The sequence below is a fragment of the Podarcis filfolensis genome (genome assembly GCF_964270895.1).
Source record: "Podarcis filfolensis genome assembly, chromosome: 7".
NCBI classification, from domain to species: Eukaryota; Metazoa; Chordata; class Lepidosauria; order Squamata; family Lacertidae; genus Podarcis; species Podarcis filfolensis.
In genome coordinates, this window is record NC_139603.1 from 45,888,231 (window position 1) to 45,908,108 (window position 19,878).

The following is a 19,878-nucleotide window of genomic DNA, read 5'->3' on the forward strand; positions in this document are numbered from 1 at the left end:
ACAACCACACAAATAGAGAATCCATTGTGGGAGTGTATATCCACTGGTAACTAAAAAAGCAGTGGGTGGAACATAAAGAGGGGCTGTATTTCAATAAACTCTGGCGTAGGAGCCATTCAGATGACCAAACTACCAGTGTGTTCCCTAATGCTGGACTTGCTTAGTCATCTCATCCTGTCAAGTGTTAAGGAAACTTTTGCCACAACAAGTGCACCTGTGGTAAATGATTGCTTTCAACCTCCCATTCTCAGTAACGAAAGCCTGTCTATAAAACAAAATTTACAAATTACAATTTAACCGTTGTGTTGTTTTTTTAAAGTAAAGACAATCAACTTGCCTGCCTAGAAATTCTTTTTGTAAAGCTGTAAAGCCTTCCCTGCTACATATTCAATGAATTCTGAACTCTCAGTGTCCAGATCTTGGGGAACCTTGACAGTAAAAGTAGGTGAAGTCAAAATATTCACATCTACGACAGTTTCATTTGGACTGGCAGCTTCACCTCCTTTGACACTTGATGACACCTGAAGGAGAACCAAGCGACATATGTGAGAATACGGCACCTCAAGACACACCATCATTTTTTAAATTTCTCAGTTTTAAGGGGAGGAATAATAAAGTGCCCCTCTTAAATTAGTTTATTAATCAAATGCAATCTAAAATTGTATTGTTTGACTTGGTTTTGTTTATCATCATCATCATCAACAACATTATTTTGATGATGGGAAATACATTTCCAACTGTTTGATGGTTGCTATTAGGGATGCAGAGGCCCAGAAAAAAAGGTAGTGATTTGGGGCATAGTTTCAATGATATTTGATAATATATCGTCCACATTTCACTTATTTCTTTTCTTTATTTCATTTGCCATATTCATGGAGCTACCCATCAACATACGTTCAGGGGGGGGGGCTTGCAAAAATAAAAAAAGAAAATAAAGTATGCAATGCAATGCATTATATGTTGTTATTAAGCAGTATATAAATACCCTTATTACCGTAATTAAATTGCATCAATATAAACAGTAGAATGCAGCATTAAACAATTTTTAGCAGCAGAAATTTGTCTGTTCCAAGAGCCCAATTAAGGTACAGATTCTCCAAATTGGTACTCAAGCAGCCAGGAGTCCTGGACAGAGAAATATGAATTTCCAGAGACTACAGCCGTTGCACCTCCTGAACCCTCCAGCATATGTTGGTTCTGCACTGAGCTCCCAGATGGGCGCAACCAGAAGCAATACCTCCTAGACCCCTGGTCTTGGTGATGCCAATTCCTCATCCATGGATTACAAAACAAACTTCCCAACAACTGTTTTTTTCCCCTTCTTAAGTCACCATGGGGGTACTATGTAAATTATATACAATATAGCATAATTTATCTTTCCTTTATAATTTTCAGTGCAAGTGAGAGCTTGAATTTTTTTCCAGAACACCTTTTGGAAAATTATTGGAGGCACTGCATGACTTGTACCCTATGTGCCTGAAGGATTATAACATTCCCTTTGCCCTGAGCTATGTTTTTGTTATATTGATCTAAAGAAGACGCCTGTCAGATGCTAGCAAAACTCTCTTCTTCTTGAAAAGTAATTTACAGAAATTCAAACCAGTTTGTGCCATTTCATTGCTGTCAGATGGTGATACAGGTCAGTTAACCATCATCACACTAAAAGGATTTAGAGTAGGCTAGTGTCTAAGCTCTGGAGTTTCAGATCATCAAGGGATTATCAAGTATACTTAAAATCTACCTCCGCAAGAGCTTAGTATTTTAAAGAACAAAAATAACACACACACATTTTCCCTAGGCAGTACTGAAGCAATAAATATCAGTGAAACAGAACAGAGAGATCATTGTGCAGTGGCATTTTAATGGGTGGCATTTACCTTTACTATATTGAAAATGTTTTCTGGTCCGATAGTCATGTTGGAAAGTTCGGACACCCAGCCAAATCTTTCTTTCATTTTATTCAACAGGTAGGCTGTGTCTTCTGTGTGACGTTTGACCATCTGGAGAATCTGTTGGTATTGCTCACCAGAGATGTTCACCAGCTTAGAGGCATCATCATACTTTGTATGTAGTTCAGGAACATCAGGGCAAACTATAGGAATCAAACAAAATATAGAAAACGTCCTTAAGAAATTTAAGAAACATTCTTAAAAATTCATATATTTTTAAAAAGTGTAATTGCTTATCAATCTATAGAAGTACCTATTCTCAGAATTGTTATAAAAAGTCTTATGTGGCAGAACAGTGTCTATGCAGCTGGATTCTGTTGTGGGCTTATCAGTATGTAGTTTTGGACATGTATGTAGTTGTTATTAACCCTGGTTTTACTATAGCAAGTAAAAACACTTCCTACAATATATTTTGTCCTTAGGAATGTTTTACTGAATCATTTGACTCAGTTTTTGTGGCTTCTCAAAACCATTTCATAGTTATGACTATTTTGCAAAACAGAAATTGACAGTAGTATCGTTGGTGATGAACAGGGCCATTATTTACCTCGCATAAAATGATCCTGACATTTTTGGCATCTCTCATGAAATTGAGGGCATCCCGATGAATTCTGACGCAGCTTATTGCACGGAGTTCTCTCATGGTCTGCCATGTTCTTAGAGAACATTCCACTTCCATCAGAATCTAGAGTAAACATGCATATGATGTTAACAAAACACATGGTACACCACATTAATGATAACATAGATCTAATTAAGTAAAATATGATCTTGAGTGGTTTAAACATCAAAGTAGACATGAAACAACCAACTTTAAAGCAGCAGACCTATTTATGAGGCTGACAGTGGCAGTCTGGTGGTGTTTGCATAGGGAACTGTCAGTAACCTAAAATGAGGTGGATGGGAAATCAAGTTTGTTCATCCCCTGTCCGGAATGGAAATCAATCCAATGAATACAATTGCTGCTTTTTGGATAGCCAGTGTGGTGTAGTGGTTAGAGCAGGGGTCAGCAACCTTTTTCAGCTGTGGGCCGGTTCACTGTCCCTCAGACCTTGTGGGGGGCTGGACTATATTTTGGAAAAAAAAGTATGAACGAATTCCTATGCCCCTCAAATAACCCAGAGATACATTTAAATAAAAGCACACATTCTACTCATGTAAAAACACACTGATTCCCGGACCGTCCGCGGGCCGGATTAAGAAGGCGATTGGGCCAGATCCGGCCCCTGGGCCTTAGTTTGCCTACCTATGGGTTAGAGTGTTGGACTAAGACCTGGGAGACCAGGATCCAAACCCCACTTGGCCATGAATATCACTGTATGATCTTGGGCCTGTCACAAACTTGAAGCCTAATCTACCTCATACAGCAGCTGTTGGGATTAAATAATGAGGGAGAGAATGATGTACACCACCTTGAGACCCTTGGCAAAAAAGGTGGGATGTAAATGCAATAAACAACAACAACAACAACAACAACATTATAAAACATATTACAATAGCTTTGCAGTGATTTACACCAGCCTGAATAGATATGCTCCTAAAAATGTGAAAAACTACAGTAAAGGTTCAATGCTACTGATATTAAAATGTGAGTTTTACAACTTGCCTTTAAGTTGTTCTGCCATGTCTCTTGCAGTCTCTCGGTATTCTTCAAATACCTCAGTAATCACTTCACCAACACCTTCCAGGACAGTTTTGCTGAAGTCAAAAACTAGTTGGAGGAAGCCTGGTGCCTCCCAGTCCTTAGGGGGAATGGGGTTTCTTACAGTTACCTCAGAAAAAGCTGGCAAAAAGTAGGGCTCCATCAAGTCTGGATCAGACATGAAATACATTTGGAAAGACTGATCAAATTCTTTTTGCATCCGTTTGAAAAAAACAAAGCTTTTTTCAAAGATTGTGCCCATGTCAGATAACAGCTGGTTGAACAAGTGTTCCATTTGTGCCAGCTGGGCATCCTCTTCTTCAGGTTTTTTCTTAAACTGGAGATCTTGCTCTTGAAGCTCATAAACAGGAAGTGATAATGGAGTCATTTTTTTGAAAAAATCTTCAACCTGTGTGTGGATAGAAAATAGTTCCTGTCAGCAAATTGTCCAATTCTCATCCTTTGGTAATTGGTGCAAAGGAATGTTTTGAAAGCACATGCATGGAAACACCCCAAACTTTTTGAAATGCAAATTTTCCATATTAACTGAATTATGCTGAGACGCCATACTCTAATATGTCATGGCAGCTGTATTCATTTAACCTTAAAATGAAATGCACAAAAGCAAGTATTATCTTTCAAATTAACCAAGGACCAGAAAATCAAGCGTCTTACTTGGACAATGAGTATCATTAATGAAAATTCTGATCCAATTTAGGATAAGTGGCAGCCTGTGGGATATACAACGCTATCCTATGTTTATTTGGAAGCAAATCCCACTGTACCCAACCAATTTTACTCTCCTGTTTAGGATTATGGGATGAAGGAGCTGTTTCGGCACTGTCAAACCCTCCGGTCAACACTTTGCAAAAGGTAACTCAAATTCTACACCAAGGAAAGCTGTGTGGCTCCTATAATTTATGAACCCAGGCAAAATTTGCATGCATCTTGCTTATATTTTAATCTGCTTCTGCTCATCAAAACAAAGAGCAAAGGGTTATGTGATGCACTAAAGCTCCCCCTCTGACTTTTGAAGATGCGGAATAAAATAAAAATAAAGCTGGAGAAAGTTGCGATTTCAACTCTACTCCTTTTTTCTCTGTGGGTTCTCAAGATGATGGCATGCAAACAGCCCTGGCTTTTAGCAGAATACATACTATATACAGTTATGCTGCTTCCCCTCACATGCCTCTTACCTTACTTGTAAATGTGGAGAAGCCATGGCGGCAGGTGGTATAAAATCTCATGCAGTTACTTTCTAGACAAGATTGGCACTCGTCCCATAAATTCTTCAGAGACCCCTGGCATATTTGCTCTTCGTCTTCCAGTCTTTCTTTGACTTCATTCATAAGTCTTAGAGCTTCCTAATTAAGGAATTGGTTATAACTTATGGATCACAAAGTTACTTAATTCAGAATACACATCAGCGTTTTGAAAACTGGCCTTAGTTATACATTATTTCTACAGAATTGCTGTGTCCCATGCTGAAACACTAATTCACTTTAGGGCACAATAAATATTTGTGCTTAATAATCCTCAAGTTAAGATTTCTGCATTTCCGTGTTCAAGGATAGTGCCAGTCATATTTTTTTCCTGCTTCAGTCAACAACTACCGTATTTTTTGCACCATAACACTCACTTTTTTCCTCCTGGAAAGTAAGGGGAAATGTCTGTGCGTGTTATGGAGGGAATGCCTACAGGTGGCATGCCTACGGATTTTCCTCCTCTAAAAACTACGTGCGTGTTATGGTTGGGTGCGTGTTATAGAGCGAAAAATACGGTAGATCATGGGGAAGGGCCATAGCTCAGTGGTAGAATATCTGCCTTGTATGCAGAAGGTCTCAGGTTCAATGCCTGGCAGGGTAGGAGAGCCTCCTTCCTGAAACCCTGGAGAGCCTTTGCCAGTCAGCATCCACAATATTGAGAAAGATGAACCATTGGTTTGACTGTGGATAAGGCAGCTTCCTTTGTGCCTTCCTAATAAGCATATACTGTATTTTTCCGTCTATAAGATGCCCCCATGTATGACTCCCCCTGTTTTGGGGGACTCAGATTTAAGAAAATGGGGGAAGACACTATCCGTGTATAAGACACGCCCTAATTTTTTACATTATTTTTGAGGGGGGAAACCTAGTCTTATACACAGAGAAATACGGTAAATCAGGTGGGATCTTGCAACACAATGACCTGTGGGGAGGCACTGCAAAAGAAAGGCTATTTCCCCTCCTTTTATCCCCCCTCCATTAACCCCACCATCACCATGCCATATGAGCACGTGAAACTGCCATATGAGTCAGCTCACTGGTTCATTTAACTCAGAGTTATCTGCAACCCTGATTGGCAACAGGTCTTCAGGCAGAAATCTTTCCCACCTCTACTTGGAGAATGAACATGGAACATGTAAAGCATGTGTTCTACCACTGGTTGACAGCTCTTCTCGATAGAGCTGGCAACAAGGGCAAATCACAACCTCAGCTGCTCCTTTGAGCAGTGATACTATAGGAACAGCTGTCCAGCCCCTCCTGGATTTGATAGCAGAAGGGTATAGCTGACAGTAGAGACTTGTTTGTGTCTCAGAAGATGAACATGGTAAGGCACATTAACTCCCTGAGTCCAAGGCATTTGTTGTTCTTGTTGTTAGTCTTCCTGAAGACTCTGAAATCCCCTTCCCTCCATTTCCATGGTCCTGCTAGGGGTGCCCTTAGCATGGTTGTGTTCCAATTCTAGAGAGTGATTACTTCTTAACCACAGCCGTACAAACAGTTAGTCAGGTAAGCAAACCTCAGCTCCATACCATATGGCAGTCATCTGTTGTTTTTATTCCAAAATAGATACTAGGGACTCCTGGCAATTTATTATCGTTTGGAGAGGATTTCCTAGAAAACATACATGCTTCCTTGTAAAGGGATTAAGGCATGAGGAATTTTGAACAATATTGTTTTTAATAATAAAGTGCTGCATGTATTCAACATTCCTAACCACCCTAATAAACAAGCACTGACTTATAATGGTTTGGGCACATGAAAAACATTTCTCTCTCTCACGTGCAGCAAAATATGTAGTTATCATATAGCTCAAATGTTTATTTCTTTGAGCAACTTATTCTATGTGGAGGTTGTCCAAGGTAACGTTCTGAAAACTAGAGTGCTGCATTCCTTTAAAGGCCCATGTTTTGTGACTCAGAGTGCTTATTCTCCAAGCTTCAATTATCTGATTTAGAAAGACTGCCATTTTATCACATCTCCATTTAAGTAACAAAACAGCATTCAAAAAAGGGTCATACCCTTTGTCCCAGCACTGAAAACAGTTATATCATACATTTGAGTCACTCCAGGTCTAAAACTGTGATGACTAAATTCACCTCTTTTTCTTCACTGCTCTTCTTTAAAGTTTTCATCAGATCAGTGTGCTTGACTTCATTTCTTTCCATCATAATTTTCATCTGTTTAATGCCAATCAGTGCATTCTTTACCTCTTCATCTACATATTTCTCTCCAACTTCAGACAAAACTGAGGGAAAATGCCATATTATTAGTAGTAATAATTTTAATGAACAATCCCTTAAATTGTGGTCTAGCTGCCGAATTACAATTAACACATGCTACTTAGAATAATAATAATAATAATAATAATAATAATAATAATAATAATAATGGGTCTTTCTGCTTCTGTCTTCAATGTATATACAAACAGATAATCTGGACTAGAATCTCCTGTTAATCATATGCAGTTTATGCTTTTCAGCAATCATATGTTTTAACTTACTGAACCTTAATTTTCAAATAAAGTTACAGAATGCTCATATAAACTATATTTCATACAAGTGTCAACACATTTTGTCAAAATAATGTAGGCATCTTGGCATTATTCCCAATGGCAAAAAGCCAACAGATTTCATGAGCAATTCAGCCAGGCCATCTTGTTACTGTACAGAATTATTGTACAGTTAGTTACTGAACAGACTATGTAAATATTACTGCAGATTCTCTTGTCGATTTTTTTAATGACTTGGTCCTTTTCAAATCAGTCCCAGAAACCATCAGATTGATAACTGAGGTAACTAATTCCATATAGAGGGCTTATGACCACCAAGAGGTTTGCTGACTTCCCATTAATTTAGGCTCTAGGCAATTCACATTGACAGGAAAGCCAAGTCCTATTGAACTCAGTGGAGTTTACTTCTGAGTCGATATGCACAGAATAGTATTATTGCCCTGTTTATTTGATCTAGAAGTGATACCAATCATATTATAATCCATATACAGAAGACTATATCTTGGTGGTCCATGTCAATTAATGTAGAATGGTTAACATGTTGTGGTGCTATATTTGCAATTACAAGCATGGACTAGAATGCTCACATTTATTACAGCAGGACAGTAAAATGGGGTTAAGCGATAGCTAATCTGTGTTCAGTGATCTTGAGAATGTCTCCCTAGCAAAGAGGTAGCAAGTTCCCAGGTTCAAGTGAGGCTTCTTGATTCACTTGTCTGTTCAGAAATACAGTGGCCAACACAGAACATGTACATACCTTTCAGGTTTTCCACAAAATTTATGTCTCCCTCCACGGTAGGTGCACACTGATGTCCCCTCAGACATAATAAGTACGTTATTAAGAACAGTACAGGCTTCATGTTTTCTGCTTAGGAATGAGTACAATACAATAGGTTAATGAGTTGGTTTTCAGATACATCTCAGACAGCTAGGAGGATTAATTTAGAAATATTATGCATTTAGTATTTTCTTACTGTGATGATAATATATATTTCCCCCCAGCATTTTGTAAAAAAAAAAAAAATTCTTCAAAGAATGGCCCAGTTTTAAGACTGCTTCTGCCAGTAGTAAAATGCTTTAGTATGTAACAATATCTTATAACAGTGGAAACACACAGTGCAACAACATTGTGGCAATGTTTGAAATGATGCTAAACCTGACATTTTGTATCAAAGTGTCTCCTTTTCTCCCCCCCACCCAATAATATATATTAACTTTTAATAAAAACCTTTTCCATTCTTTAGCTGCTTCAGGAAGTGTAAAAACTAAAACCAAAAGGTTTCCCATTTTGCTAAGCAGAGATGATTTTGCAAATAATATACATGTTAAAATGGGATTCATTAACTCTCCTGGAAATAACTAGCTTTTCCACGGCCTAAAGCTGTTTTCGGTGTTATTTAAAATAATGCAGAACATGTAATATGTGTGGGGTATCAGTATCAATGAAAATGTATCCAGTGTAATCAACTTCCTATTGAAGTTAATGACAAAAACTGATATATTTTTTCTCCCACCTTCTCCACTATATGCTCTGGAGTCTAATAAAACACCTTTCAGTCCCATTCATTCCAGGTCAGGAAATTTATTCACATGCTTAATTTTCCCACTGATATCAACGGTGAATTTAAACTGCTTGACTTTGGCTGGATCATGCCTGCCCAAGTCTTTATGTTCCCTTTCACATTTTGTAAAATATTTTACTTTTTGCAATATATTATTAATATATACCACACAACTCTTGTTTTACTAAGGAAAAAAATAAAGTTTTGTATTAGTTTCTTCTCCTTTTCTTTTCAAGCAATTGTACCTAGGTTTTTATTTATTTATTTTTAGAAGGTGTAGTGATATCAAACGAATAGTAATAAAATCAGTTACAATTCAGACCTACAAATGTAGGTCATGGATTTTATATTTGTAGGCCCAGCAATAGCAGGTGGCCAGCACATTTTGTGGAAAAAAAAGATGCTGTTTAGTAATAGAACCAACAAGGTGTGATATTTACCACAAATTCTGATGCGTCTTCTTGCAAACCTCTTTCAAGCTTCAGGGAAGACCAAGGCAGGATGCTGTTCTAATTTCCATGAGTGTCACAGATTTTGCCATGTACTACTTATCTAATGACAAGGTACTTAATCCTATTAATGGGACATGTTGTGATTAGACTCCAGGATTTTCCTCTCCAGCCTGCCTGTGCTTACATCCAAAAATAAACACTAGAGGGAGCATAAGACACAACTGTGGGAAAATGGATTTACTGTTTTCTTGGGTAGAGCAAGCTAGATGTAATTGTCAATGGCTTCCTGCCTCTTAAAGCCAGAGATAAAAGCCAAAATATTGCAACAGCCTTTCTTTTTAGGCCTTTTGAAATGTATAATTCATCTATTTTTAACCTGGCCTGTTTCTTATAACTCTGGAACAATTTAATGGTGTGCTTTATATGTTGTTCTGTTTTCGGACAGCCCGACAGTGAAAGATTTTTGCCAGGGATCTAACAATTTACTTTAGATAAACTCAGGGCCTTGGGGGCATACCCGGGGGAATGTCTGCCTTTTCCCCTTTGACCAAGTCTTTGAATTTAGACCTTTATTACAAAATTATCCCAAATATGTTTTATCAGCCTGTTCATTTCCATGGGAGCTTACTTGCTTGTTTATTTTATTTTTATTAAAAATATTTATTTTTAATTTAAAATAAATCAAAAACACATTTGCTTAGGCTACATTCACCTCATACATTTTAAGTACATAACTTCCCCCAAACAGTACCCCTCACAGAGCTACAATTCCCAGCATCCTTAACAAACTACAGTTCCCAGGATTCTTTGGAGGAAGCCATCTTCTTTAAATGTACGGGGTGGATGCAACTTATGAGTGATGATAAGGGCCAGCTTCAAGCAATACAAAATCAAGGCAAGCCAGCAATGCAGGTGGGCGGGCATCAATAACAGTCTCAAGGACCTGTCTACCCATTGGGCAAGCCAGATTAATGACTCAAACCAAGTCTTGATTGGAGTACAATATAGAAAACACAGGGATGCAGCAGTTTGTCAGTGATGACATCTGAATTCCTCATAACTGAGTGAAAGAGGGCCAAACTACATGTGATGTTGATCAAGTGTTTTGCCCTTAACTTGGTTCCCCCCCCAAGAAATAGGGTGGGGGGCAGGGGAGATTCTGGCCAGTGTTTTGGAGTGGGGTATCGGGGAGCTTTAAATCTTTAAAAGGTAAAGGACCCCTAACAGTTAAGTCCAGTCACGAACGACTCTGGGGTTGCGGCGCTCATCTCACTTTAAAGGCTGAGAGAGCTGGCATTTGTCCGCTTCACAGACAGTTTTTCCGGGTCATGTGGCCAGCATGACTAAGCTGCTTCTGGCGCAACAGAACACCGAAACCAGAGCAGCGCATGGAAACGCCGTTTATCTTCCTGCCAGAGTGGTACCTATTTATCTGTTTGCACTTTGGCATGCTAGGTTGGCAGGAGCTGGGACCGAGCAACAGGAGCTCACCCTGTTGCGGGGATTCGACCCGCCAACCTCCTGATCCGCAAGCCCGAGAGGCTCCTAAATCTGTTCCATAAAGTTGGGGATCCTCTAGCGCAGCAATGGTTGGCCAGCAGGAGAAGGAGAAATCAGCAAAAATTGCCTCCTCCTGTTCAGAGGAGCCTCACCTGGATCTGATTTGGCTAATGGAAGGAGCCCTTCTCAACATAGAACAGCAAATCTGGATCCAACCCTTTGTAAGTTATAATAATTATAAGCAGTATAAAGTTAATTCCAGTTTTAACTGTACGAAATAAAAGTTGCTGCAATTTAGAATGATGACTTGAAGAAGAAGAGAAGAAGAAGAGTTTGGATTTGATATCCCGCCTTTCACTCCCTTTAAGGAGTCTCAAAGCAGCTAACATTCTGCTTTCCCTTCCTCCCCCACAACAAACACTCTGTGAGGTGAGTGGGGCTGAGAGACTTCAAAGAAGTGTGACTGGCCCAAGGTCACCCAGCAGCTGCATGTGGAGGAGCGGAGACGCGAACCCAGTTCCCCAGATTACGAGACTACCGCTCTTAACCACTACACCACACTGGAAAAGAGTGTCTTTTCTTTAAAATTATCTTATTAATGTGTGTTTTTACAGCTAGGGATTTGACTGCTTTGCTGCCCATTTATTGCTGGCATGTAATTTCATAATGTTTTGAAGTTCTTACATATAAACACTGGTTGTGGTGGGAAAAGAAGGAACTCATCATTGAAGCATACATAGATGGAAGGAGAATTGCCGGGAGGATAGGTAAGGACTACTATTGTGGAGAATCAACAGAGAGAAAGTTAGAAAGATGAGCTCACATATATTCCGGGAAAGAAATATTCAGTGGAAGGCTAATGCATGCCACTGCTGTAAGTAGTAGCAGCCATAGTGAGTGGAGTCATATACCTGAAAGAGCAGAGAAGGAACCTGTGGCTTTCCACATGGCGTAGGACTCCCAACGCGCCTAAACTATCCCTTAACTGAAGTGTACAAGTGCTACTGATAACCTTTTTTTAAAAAATATGCTGAGTTAGCATTGTACTGCAACCTTCCCACCTCTGTTGCTACCAACTGCCACCATTTTTTGCTTACCAGTCATGCCTTGACTCCGCATTATCAATCATCCTCTGCATTCAGCGTTTAGAAAATGGCTGCTGTATAGAAACAAGCATGGTAGTGCCAACCTCCAAGCTTAAAGCTTTTGAATTCTGAGGTTGCTGGCAATGATGCATAGCTCAGGGCAATGTTTAGAGGCAGCTAACCAACTATTAATCCTGTCATAATATCCCCATTACTAGGCTTGCCCAATGTCATGTTAAGATTCAAAACAGATTGTGTTTGAGGGATGTCTTGCCTGCCCCCATATGTTTCTTATAAAGGACAATTAGAAGGATATTAGGGGGAAAGGGGATGGCATGACTCTAAATCTCACTTTCACTGGCTAGGATTCATTTTCCCATTGTAATTTGCCACTTTGCTTTGAGTCACGCTGCCCTCAAAAGCAATGAAGCATGATCCAATATATATCGTTTTACATATCAACTTAAAGAGGAGTTCCATAGACCCTTTTAACGTATGAACTGATTTATAAGATGCCTCTCATATATCTGCACAAAGTTCCCATGAAGTAAGTCACTGTTGTCGCCATTGTTCAGGGACAGAGTTGTGCTCTTGTACTCTTATGAGCTGGTTTCCTAGAAATGTTTTGGGTGTGGCGGATCATGTCTTCTCCAGCTCTTATTAAGGCCATGGCATTCAACTCTGGGAAGTGTTGGTCCAAGCTGGAAACTCATTTGGACAGAGCTAGATACAAGAAGTTTGGTGCTCTAGCTCAGGAGTGGTGACCACCCAGCCTGAGGGTCTGATTCATCCGCTGTCCCTGGCAAGTGATTTTCTGTAGATCCAAAAACCTCCCAAACATTTTTCTAAAGTTTGCAAACTGCACAGGGGCTCTGCAATGGAATGGAGATCTTAAGGGCTGTGGTGTAAGAATCAGCATCATTTTTCTTTCTTGGATTTACAGTGCAGAATGGGAGTCTTTGCTGCCGTAACCACGGGAACATGATTGTATCAGTTCCACGGCTGCTTCCACATTGCTGAGTGCCATCTGAGCACTCAGTAGTCTTTGTATGAACACATCTGCAGAGCTAAGAATTTTTCAAGAGAGACCTCCCGGGTGCCCTTCCTGGTCAGGGCAGAAGCCTTTAGTACTTCTCAGAGCACTGAGCACCAACAGAGCTCATTTCAGATCAGGGCCCAAATCAGTGGTGTTTTGGCAAATTGCCTCCTGTGATCACTGTGAATCGCAGATCTGCAGAGGAGCAGAGAGGGATGTGTTTCAGCACCTCCTGAAAACCTTTCCTCACAATGCGTGCAGGGTGTTTTGATGCACATCAGAACAGCTGGATCGCAGCCCATATCTGTGTAGGTTGCATTAACATTATTGTGTAACTTTTAACACAGTTTCACTGATGCATTCTGTGTTGTAGACTTGGTGAGATACTTGAGAATGGACAAACAGCTGTCTGTTGGTATGCGTGTTTATGCCTGTGTGTGTGGCCCCATGTACTTCAGCACACAACCCCCGGGGCTTTGCCACAAGGTGTTAGGCCCCCCAAGAAAGCTTAGCCACCCTTAGGGGGCAAGATCTTCCTATTGATCCTGGAGCTCCTCTCCATCTGTTGTTTCTCCTTCACAGACACCTGCTTCTCACACATTCCTGCAACAACTCTTTGCTTCCTGAGACTGCTGATCCTTAGGGACTGGCAGTATACTCTTCACCTACCATCCTTCACAGCTTGCCTTGCATGCCACTGACCCTCAGCTATCTATTCTGCCACCACATTTGCTACCATATGCATTGAGCTTTCCTTTCTATGGTAGAGCTTGACAGAAACATGTATAACCCAGAGCTGAGAGATGATTGAACAGCTATTATGTGTAAGTCCATGCATTTCATTGCCAGAATGTGGGCCCTGCACAAAGTTGCCCTAGACAGCAGGCAAGCCTAGTAGATAGATCTGCTTTGCTGGGATCTAAAACCAGGAGCTGACTCTTGTGACTGGACAACAAATTCAATTAGTTCACAGACTTGAGATAGCTGTTTGCAATTAAAATTGGTTTAGAATTTTTAAAACTGTTAAACCACAAGATGACAGTGGGGGGAAGCTACAAATACAGGCAAATGAGGAAATGTTTCTGAACAAAGTAGGGAATGGTTCTCTGTTGTCTTTTCAGTGCCTATTGGAAAGGGGTTTTAAGTAGAGATATTTCTCAGTCTGCATCTGTATTGGAATTGCGTTTGGATGGTTTTGGATGTATTGTTATTAATTTGTTTGCTGATTTGGGTTCCTTTCAGAGGAAGGATGGCATATCAATGTCAAAAATAATAGGGAAACCTCAAAGTTGTCTCTGTTTCTGCTTCCAAAACTGCATATCTGTTCTTTTCACACAGAGATTCCTTGCTCCTTCCCCTGGCTAAATGGAAGAAAGAATATAGATCTTCTCTACCCTTTATCACCTCTGCGTTCTTGTGCCATGTTAGTTCTCATGGCAACATATCACCTTGAATTTACCTAACAACAGAAGATACTTAACCAAGTCAGGGTCTGGAGTTGTTGTTTAGTTGTTTAGTCGTGTCCGACTCTTCGTGACCCCATGGACCAGAGCACGCCAGGCACTCCCGTCTTCCACTGCCTCCCGCAGTTTGGTCAGACTCATGTTTGTAGCTTCAAGAACACTGTCCAACCATCTCGTCCTCTGTCGTCCCCTTCTCCTTGTGCCCTCCATCTTTCCCAACATCAGGGTCTTTTCCAGGGAGTCTTCTCTTCTCATGAGGTGGCCAAAGTACTGGAGCCTCAGCTTCACGATCTGTCCTTCCAGTGAGCACTCGGGGCTAATTTCCTTAAGAATGGATGCGTCTGAAGTTATCACTTCTTCAAATAAAATAAACATTTGAGGCACAAGGATTATTTTGCTCTGAAGAAGATTCCTGTGTCTTGTTCTACATAATCCCATGATGGATTTCTCATGATAGGTGACTTAAATCCTGTGCCAGTAAAGGTGGTAGAGGAGTAGGAGGAGGAGAGTAATAGTTATAATTTGACGTCATTATAAGAAAATGGAACTCCTAGAAAACCCACTGAATCAAACTGGACCCCACCAACTACATTCATTAGCAGGCAAATCTGACCATCTAAAGGAAAAATAGCCTGGAGACCAAGAAGTTGTACATCTAGCAAACTCAACACTTGCACACTTTCCCTTTCTTTCTTTCTTTCTTTCTTTCTTTCTTTCTTTCTTTCTCTCCTCATTCTCTTTTTATGTTTTCATAACCTGCCAATTGCCTTTTTTTGGCCATTTCTCTGCCCTCCCCATCTACTCAGTAGGTTATCTTATTAAAAAGCTCAAGAAGATTCCCAGTTATCAGCAGACTACCCTCTAAACAACAACATTTATACGTAGCATTAGCTGCCATGTATTAACTTGGATAATAAACAAGCAGCCCAATAACAAAACAACAGATGAGCGACAGCTATTACATCCAGCTCAAATCCATGAGCGACAGAGTTGCCAAGCTCATATGTCACACATAAAACTATTTTTTTAACGCAAACAAGCAAAGTTAATGGGCACGTTCCTCAAAGCTCCCACAGCACTCAGTGTCATTGTGTGAACCTGGGTTTATGATTTGTTTTCCCCAAGCAAACCACAAATGGTAAGGCCAGAACAAATTTTGATTACTACTATACTGATTTGTTTGGAAAGAAAGAAACCATGCACCCAGGTTCATTCAGATGACGCCAACAAGCTAGACTTGTTTCATCCAGAACATTGTGGCAGCAGCAAGAGGAACTTTTCAGGAGTGTGTTGTCCTCCAGCATGCTGCTTGCTCACATTAAACCATTGTATGACTGAAACTAAGGTTTAATGTGATATGTGCTGGGTCAGTGAAAAGTTAAAAAAAGAGAAGAATCCCACAGTGCAAATTTCAAAAATTACTAGGTGACTGCAGAACTCTGAGGGCTCAACCCCAGAACCATTTTTAAAATACCTGGGCTCATTTCTGGAATATCTTAAGTTATAAGAAAGAGACATGCCTCCACATGTTTGCTGTTAGAAACTGACCACTGCATATCTGATATTTCAATTACAGTACCCAGGAGCATGCAAACCCCATTGATTTCAGTGTGGTTTATGAGATTTTGATGCAATATAAAGGATGTGTTTCATATCCTTTAGATAATCCACCACTGCTCTCTTTGCCTGTTAACATTTCACACATTTAAGGATACAGCAGTAATCTAAAGGAACTTGTGCTGTGGCATATCTACACTGATGAACTGCATATGATCTAGATTTTAAATGTTGACAATTTAGATTCCTTCTCTTCAACTGTTTAATGTATATGATTCCAACTGATGCATTTGCCTCCACAAAGAAACAAAATGATGAAACATTATACCCTTTCAGTTACAAACCTTAAGATGTCCATGAGTGTGCATACTATAGTTTATTCTTAAACTGATATTCTGTAACTAAAAAGAGAGCCAATGAAAGATGTCAAATGTTTTTATTATAGATATACAGTGGTACCTCGGGTTACATACGCTTCAGGTTACATACGCTTCAGGTTACAGACTCCGCTAACCCAGAAATAGTACCTCAGGTTAAGAACTTTGCTTCAGGAGGAGAACAGAAATCGTGTGGCGGCAGCGCAGTGGCAGCAGGAGGCCCCATTAGCTAAAGTGGTGCTTCAGGTTAAGAACAGTTTCAGGTTAAGAACGGACCTCCAGAACGAATTAAGTTCTTAACCCGAGGTACCACTGTAAACTGTTTCATGAAGCTTTCACGTTATTAAACCAGATTGTGGATGCTGTTCTGCATTATAAAATCCCGTCTTGAATAAGAAAATGACAACGTGGTTTTAATTGTCTCATAAATTGCTACTGCCTTATTTATTTGTCCAAAAGCTAAGAAAGATGAGGTAGTGGAAAATGCAGAATTAATAATATCAGTCTAAAGCATCTATGAAGAAGGAGGCAATGGCAAACAAAACACCAAAACATAGTAAGCAGATATATTTACTTGTACAATGGTTCAAATATCTTATAAACACCAACATTTCAATCTCTGTTTAATGTCTAAAATGACATTCAGAACTTAGAATTCCATGCAGATTTCTCAAGGTCAAAGACTATTGAAAGATATTTGCTTCATAGCATTCCAGCTGGTCATTTCGTATATGCTCACTTCCTGTGCCTCTTTTATCTGCCTCTGTTTATTTATGTCATTATCTGTCAACAAACAAATGTACAAATCAGTTCTATTTTGCTTCTAGTTCTACAGTATGACCATTGAGACTTTAATCAATTTCTCGGAAATTACGTATGATTTTTTAAGGAAGGCATACCAGATGTTATCAACTCCATGCATTGAAACCTTCAGGGTTTTGGTGTAACTAGACGTTTTCTTCCCCGTGCCTGTCAAAAAGAGTTTTAAACAACATTTTTCAATACTGAGCTTTATGCCTGTTTTTAGAAGGCAGCAGAGTTGAAAGATGGTATCAAAGCAAGTAGGTTAAGCTTGACTAATCAGTCTTACCTAGTTCTATTAATAGTGATGGCAGAAACATTATTCCATTATTCTGTAGACTCTAGAGGAAAACTTTTAAGGCAAAGTGTAAGCTCTTACAATATTGAAAAAGTGTAACATGCTAATCCTGAACATTCATACTGTGGCTTCATGTATACAGATTCAATAAAATGCAAATGCACATAAGTGTACTTAAAATGGGGCTTCCATCAGGCAAGCATTCCTCAAATGCTACTAAAAGTAAATTGATTTACTTGAATATGTTCCTTTTTCTTTTGTTATTTTAACCATTAAGGGCAGTAAAGTCACCCATTGGAAAGCATATCTTTAAAATGCTAGCATTGTCTATTAGAGTAAATGATGCCATCTCCTTGAATATACATGAAATCAAGCTTGTAAATAGCCAGTGGCTTGGTCATCTGTGACAAATAAGAATTGCTTCTAACTAGACATATCGTGGGACGTGGGTGGCGCTGTGGGTTAAACCACAGAGCCTAGGACTTGCCGATCAGAAGGTCGGCGGTTCAAATCCCCGTGACGGGGTGATCTTCCATTGCTCGGTCCCTGCTCCTGCCAACCTAGCAGTTCGAAAGCAAGTCAAAGTGCAAGTAGATAAATAGGTACTGCTCCGTCAGGAAGGTAAATGGCATTTCCGTGCGCTGCTCTGGTTCGCCAGAAGCGGCTTAGTCATGCTGGCCACATGACCCGGAAGCTGTATGCTGGCTCCCTCGGCCAGTAAAGGGAGATGAGCGCCGCAACCCCAGAGTCGGCCATGACTGGACCTAATGGTCAGGGGTCCCTTTACCTTTAGACATATCTGGAGATGAGTTGGTTCATTATTTGCTTTAAAGCTTTCAGTCCTAAATGACTAATGGCACAATTCTATGTCTGTCTACTTAGAAGTAAGCCCCATTGGCTTCAATGAGACTTATTCCCTGCTGCTTGTATAGAGGACTGCAACCTAATATAGCATTAGGTGTGTAGGCAAGCAGTCTAGTAACTTTTGTGTGCTGTTTACAAGGCAGTTCTATTTCCCAGACTTAAACTGATGAAACTATGGAGGAAAGTTTGGTTCAAGTACAGATTTGTGTTCAGTGACATCAGAACTGCGTTAAAACAGAAGGTACCTTGGAACATTCACATGTTATGAAATCTTGTTCATTCATACAAGGTATCTTCACAAATTATATGATGTATTCATATCATATATTCTAAACATTGCAACAAGAAACAAAACACAAGAGTGTGTGTGCACACATCACAGTGGTGTCTCTTTGTGCATATCTCACTTTAGTGAGTACCTGCCCTTTACCTGCTTGTCGCTGCAGTCTCACCTGTCACTGATCTGGGCAATCATTTTGGGGAGGGCAGGATTGTTCAGCTTCAGACTTCACCCCCAAGGCTCAGCCCTAACTACAGCACTGCCCTCATTCCACTGACAATGATTGCCACTGCTCTAGTCGTGTATTAAAAACAGCTGCTTCTAGATGGAATTACTTGGGGAAATTAGCTGCCAGGCTTTAGTTTCGATATTCAATATATTGTTTTCTGGAAACCAATTATTTTCTCTGGTTATTTTTTAAAAGTTAGTGAGATGTGCTGATGAATTTTATGGAAAAATAAGTGATCTTCATCTAGGGAACCAATGGTATTTTTATTTTTCTAAGACTGAATATGGGGACCATCAAGACAATGACGCTGACATTTAAAACATAGACAAATGTAAAACAAACCTCTAGATACATTAGCTGGTTCTGTAATGTTTCACAGTCCTGAGGATTTTGAGGAAACCACATTCCACGGAGCTGATCTGCTTCTCAGCTATGCCAGTTTTGCTGACTAGTCTTTTTAAGAGCCAGCATTGTTGTCTAATTGCAAATAAATAATCACAAAACCAATCCAAGCTTGCTGTGCTGTAACAGTGTTATTATTTGTTACTTTGGGGAAAGAGATTTCCCTAAAAAGTTATTGAAAAATTCCATTGTGTTTGTGAACCATAGCAACTGTGATGAGTTAAAAACAAAACAAGCCCCCACCCTGTTTGGTAGATGTTACAAAAGTACAACCAAACACTTTCTGTGCATTCTTATTTCAAGGGGAAACGCAGGAGTCATATGTGATCTGTAGAATACAGATGACTGAAAGCACTCACATTTCCCATCTGTGAGTCTGTCTGCTGTTTCCTTCTGAGCCACTTTACTGGCACAGCCAAGAAAGTTGATGTCAGAAAGCATGTTGGGAAACTGTCACGTTTCTCCTGGGGCAGCAGCAGTTGCTGGAAGAGTGGCAGAGGCAGAATGATGTTCCTCACCTGGCTTCCCAATTCCCAGTACAGTCGTACCTTGGTTCTCAAACAGAATGCGTTCCGGGAGTCCGTTCGACTCCTGAAACTGTTTGAAA

At 39.9% G+C, this 19,878-nt stretch overlaps 1 protein-coding gene across 2 annotated transcripts; it reads right to left on the bottom strand.

Annotated features, from left to right (window-relative positions):
• Positions 1-47: 47 nt before the first annotated feature.
• CLUL1 (clusterin like 1) lies at positions 48-18,870 on the bottom strand. 2 transcript variants are annotated; one of them, XM_083622630.1, is made up of 9 exons: positions 18,813-18,870; positions 17,297-17,366; positions 8,123-8,230; positions 6,953-7,101; positions 4,788-4,955; positions 3,556-4,000; positions 2,497-2,634; positions 1,878-2,092; positions 48-521 (listed from the first exon to the last, which is right to left on the bottom strand). In XM_083622630.1, the coding sequence occupies exons 2-9, from the start codon at positions 17,313-17,315 to the stop codon at positions 342-344; spliced, it is 1,422 nt and encodes a 473-aa protein (XP_083478756.1). In that variant the 5' UTR covers positions 17,316-17,366; positions 18,813-18,870; the 3' UTR covers positions 48-341. The 2 variants fall into 2 exon arrangements, with proteins under 2 accessions (XP_083478756.1, XP_083478757.1); XM_083622631.1 differs by lacking the exons at positions 17,297-17,366; positions 18,813-18,870 and adding an exon at positions 9,368-9,495 and having other exon boundaries at positions 50-521.
• Positions 18,871-19,878: the final 1,008 nt, after the last annotated feature.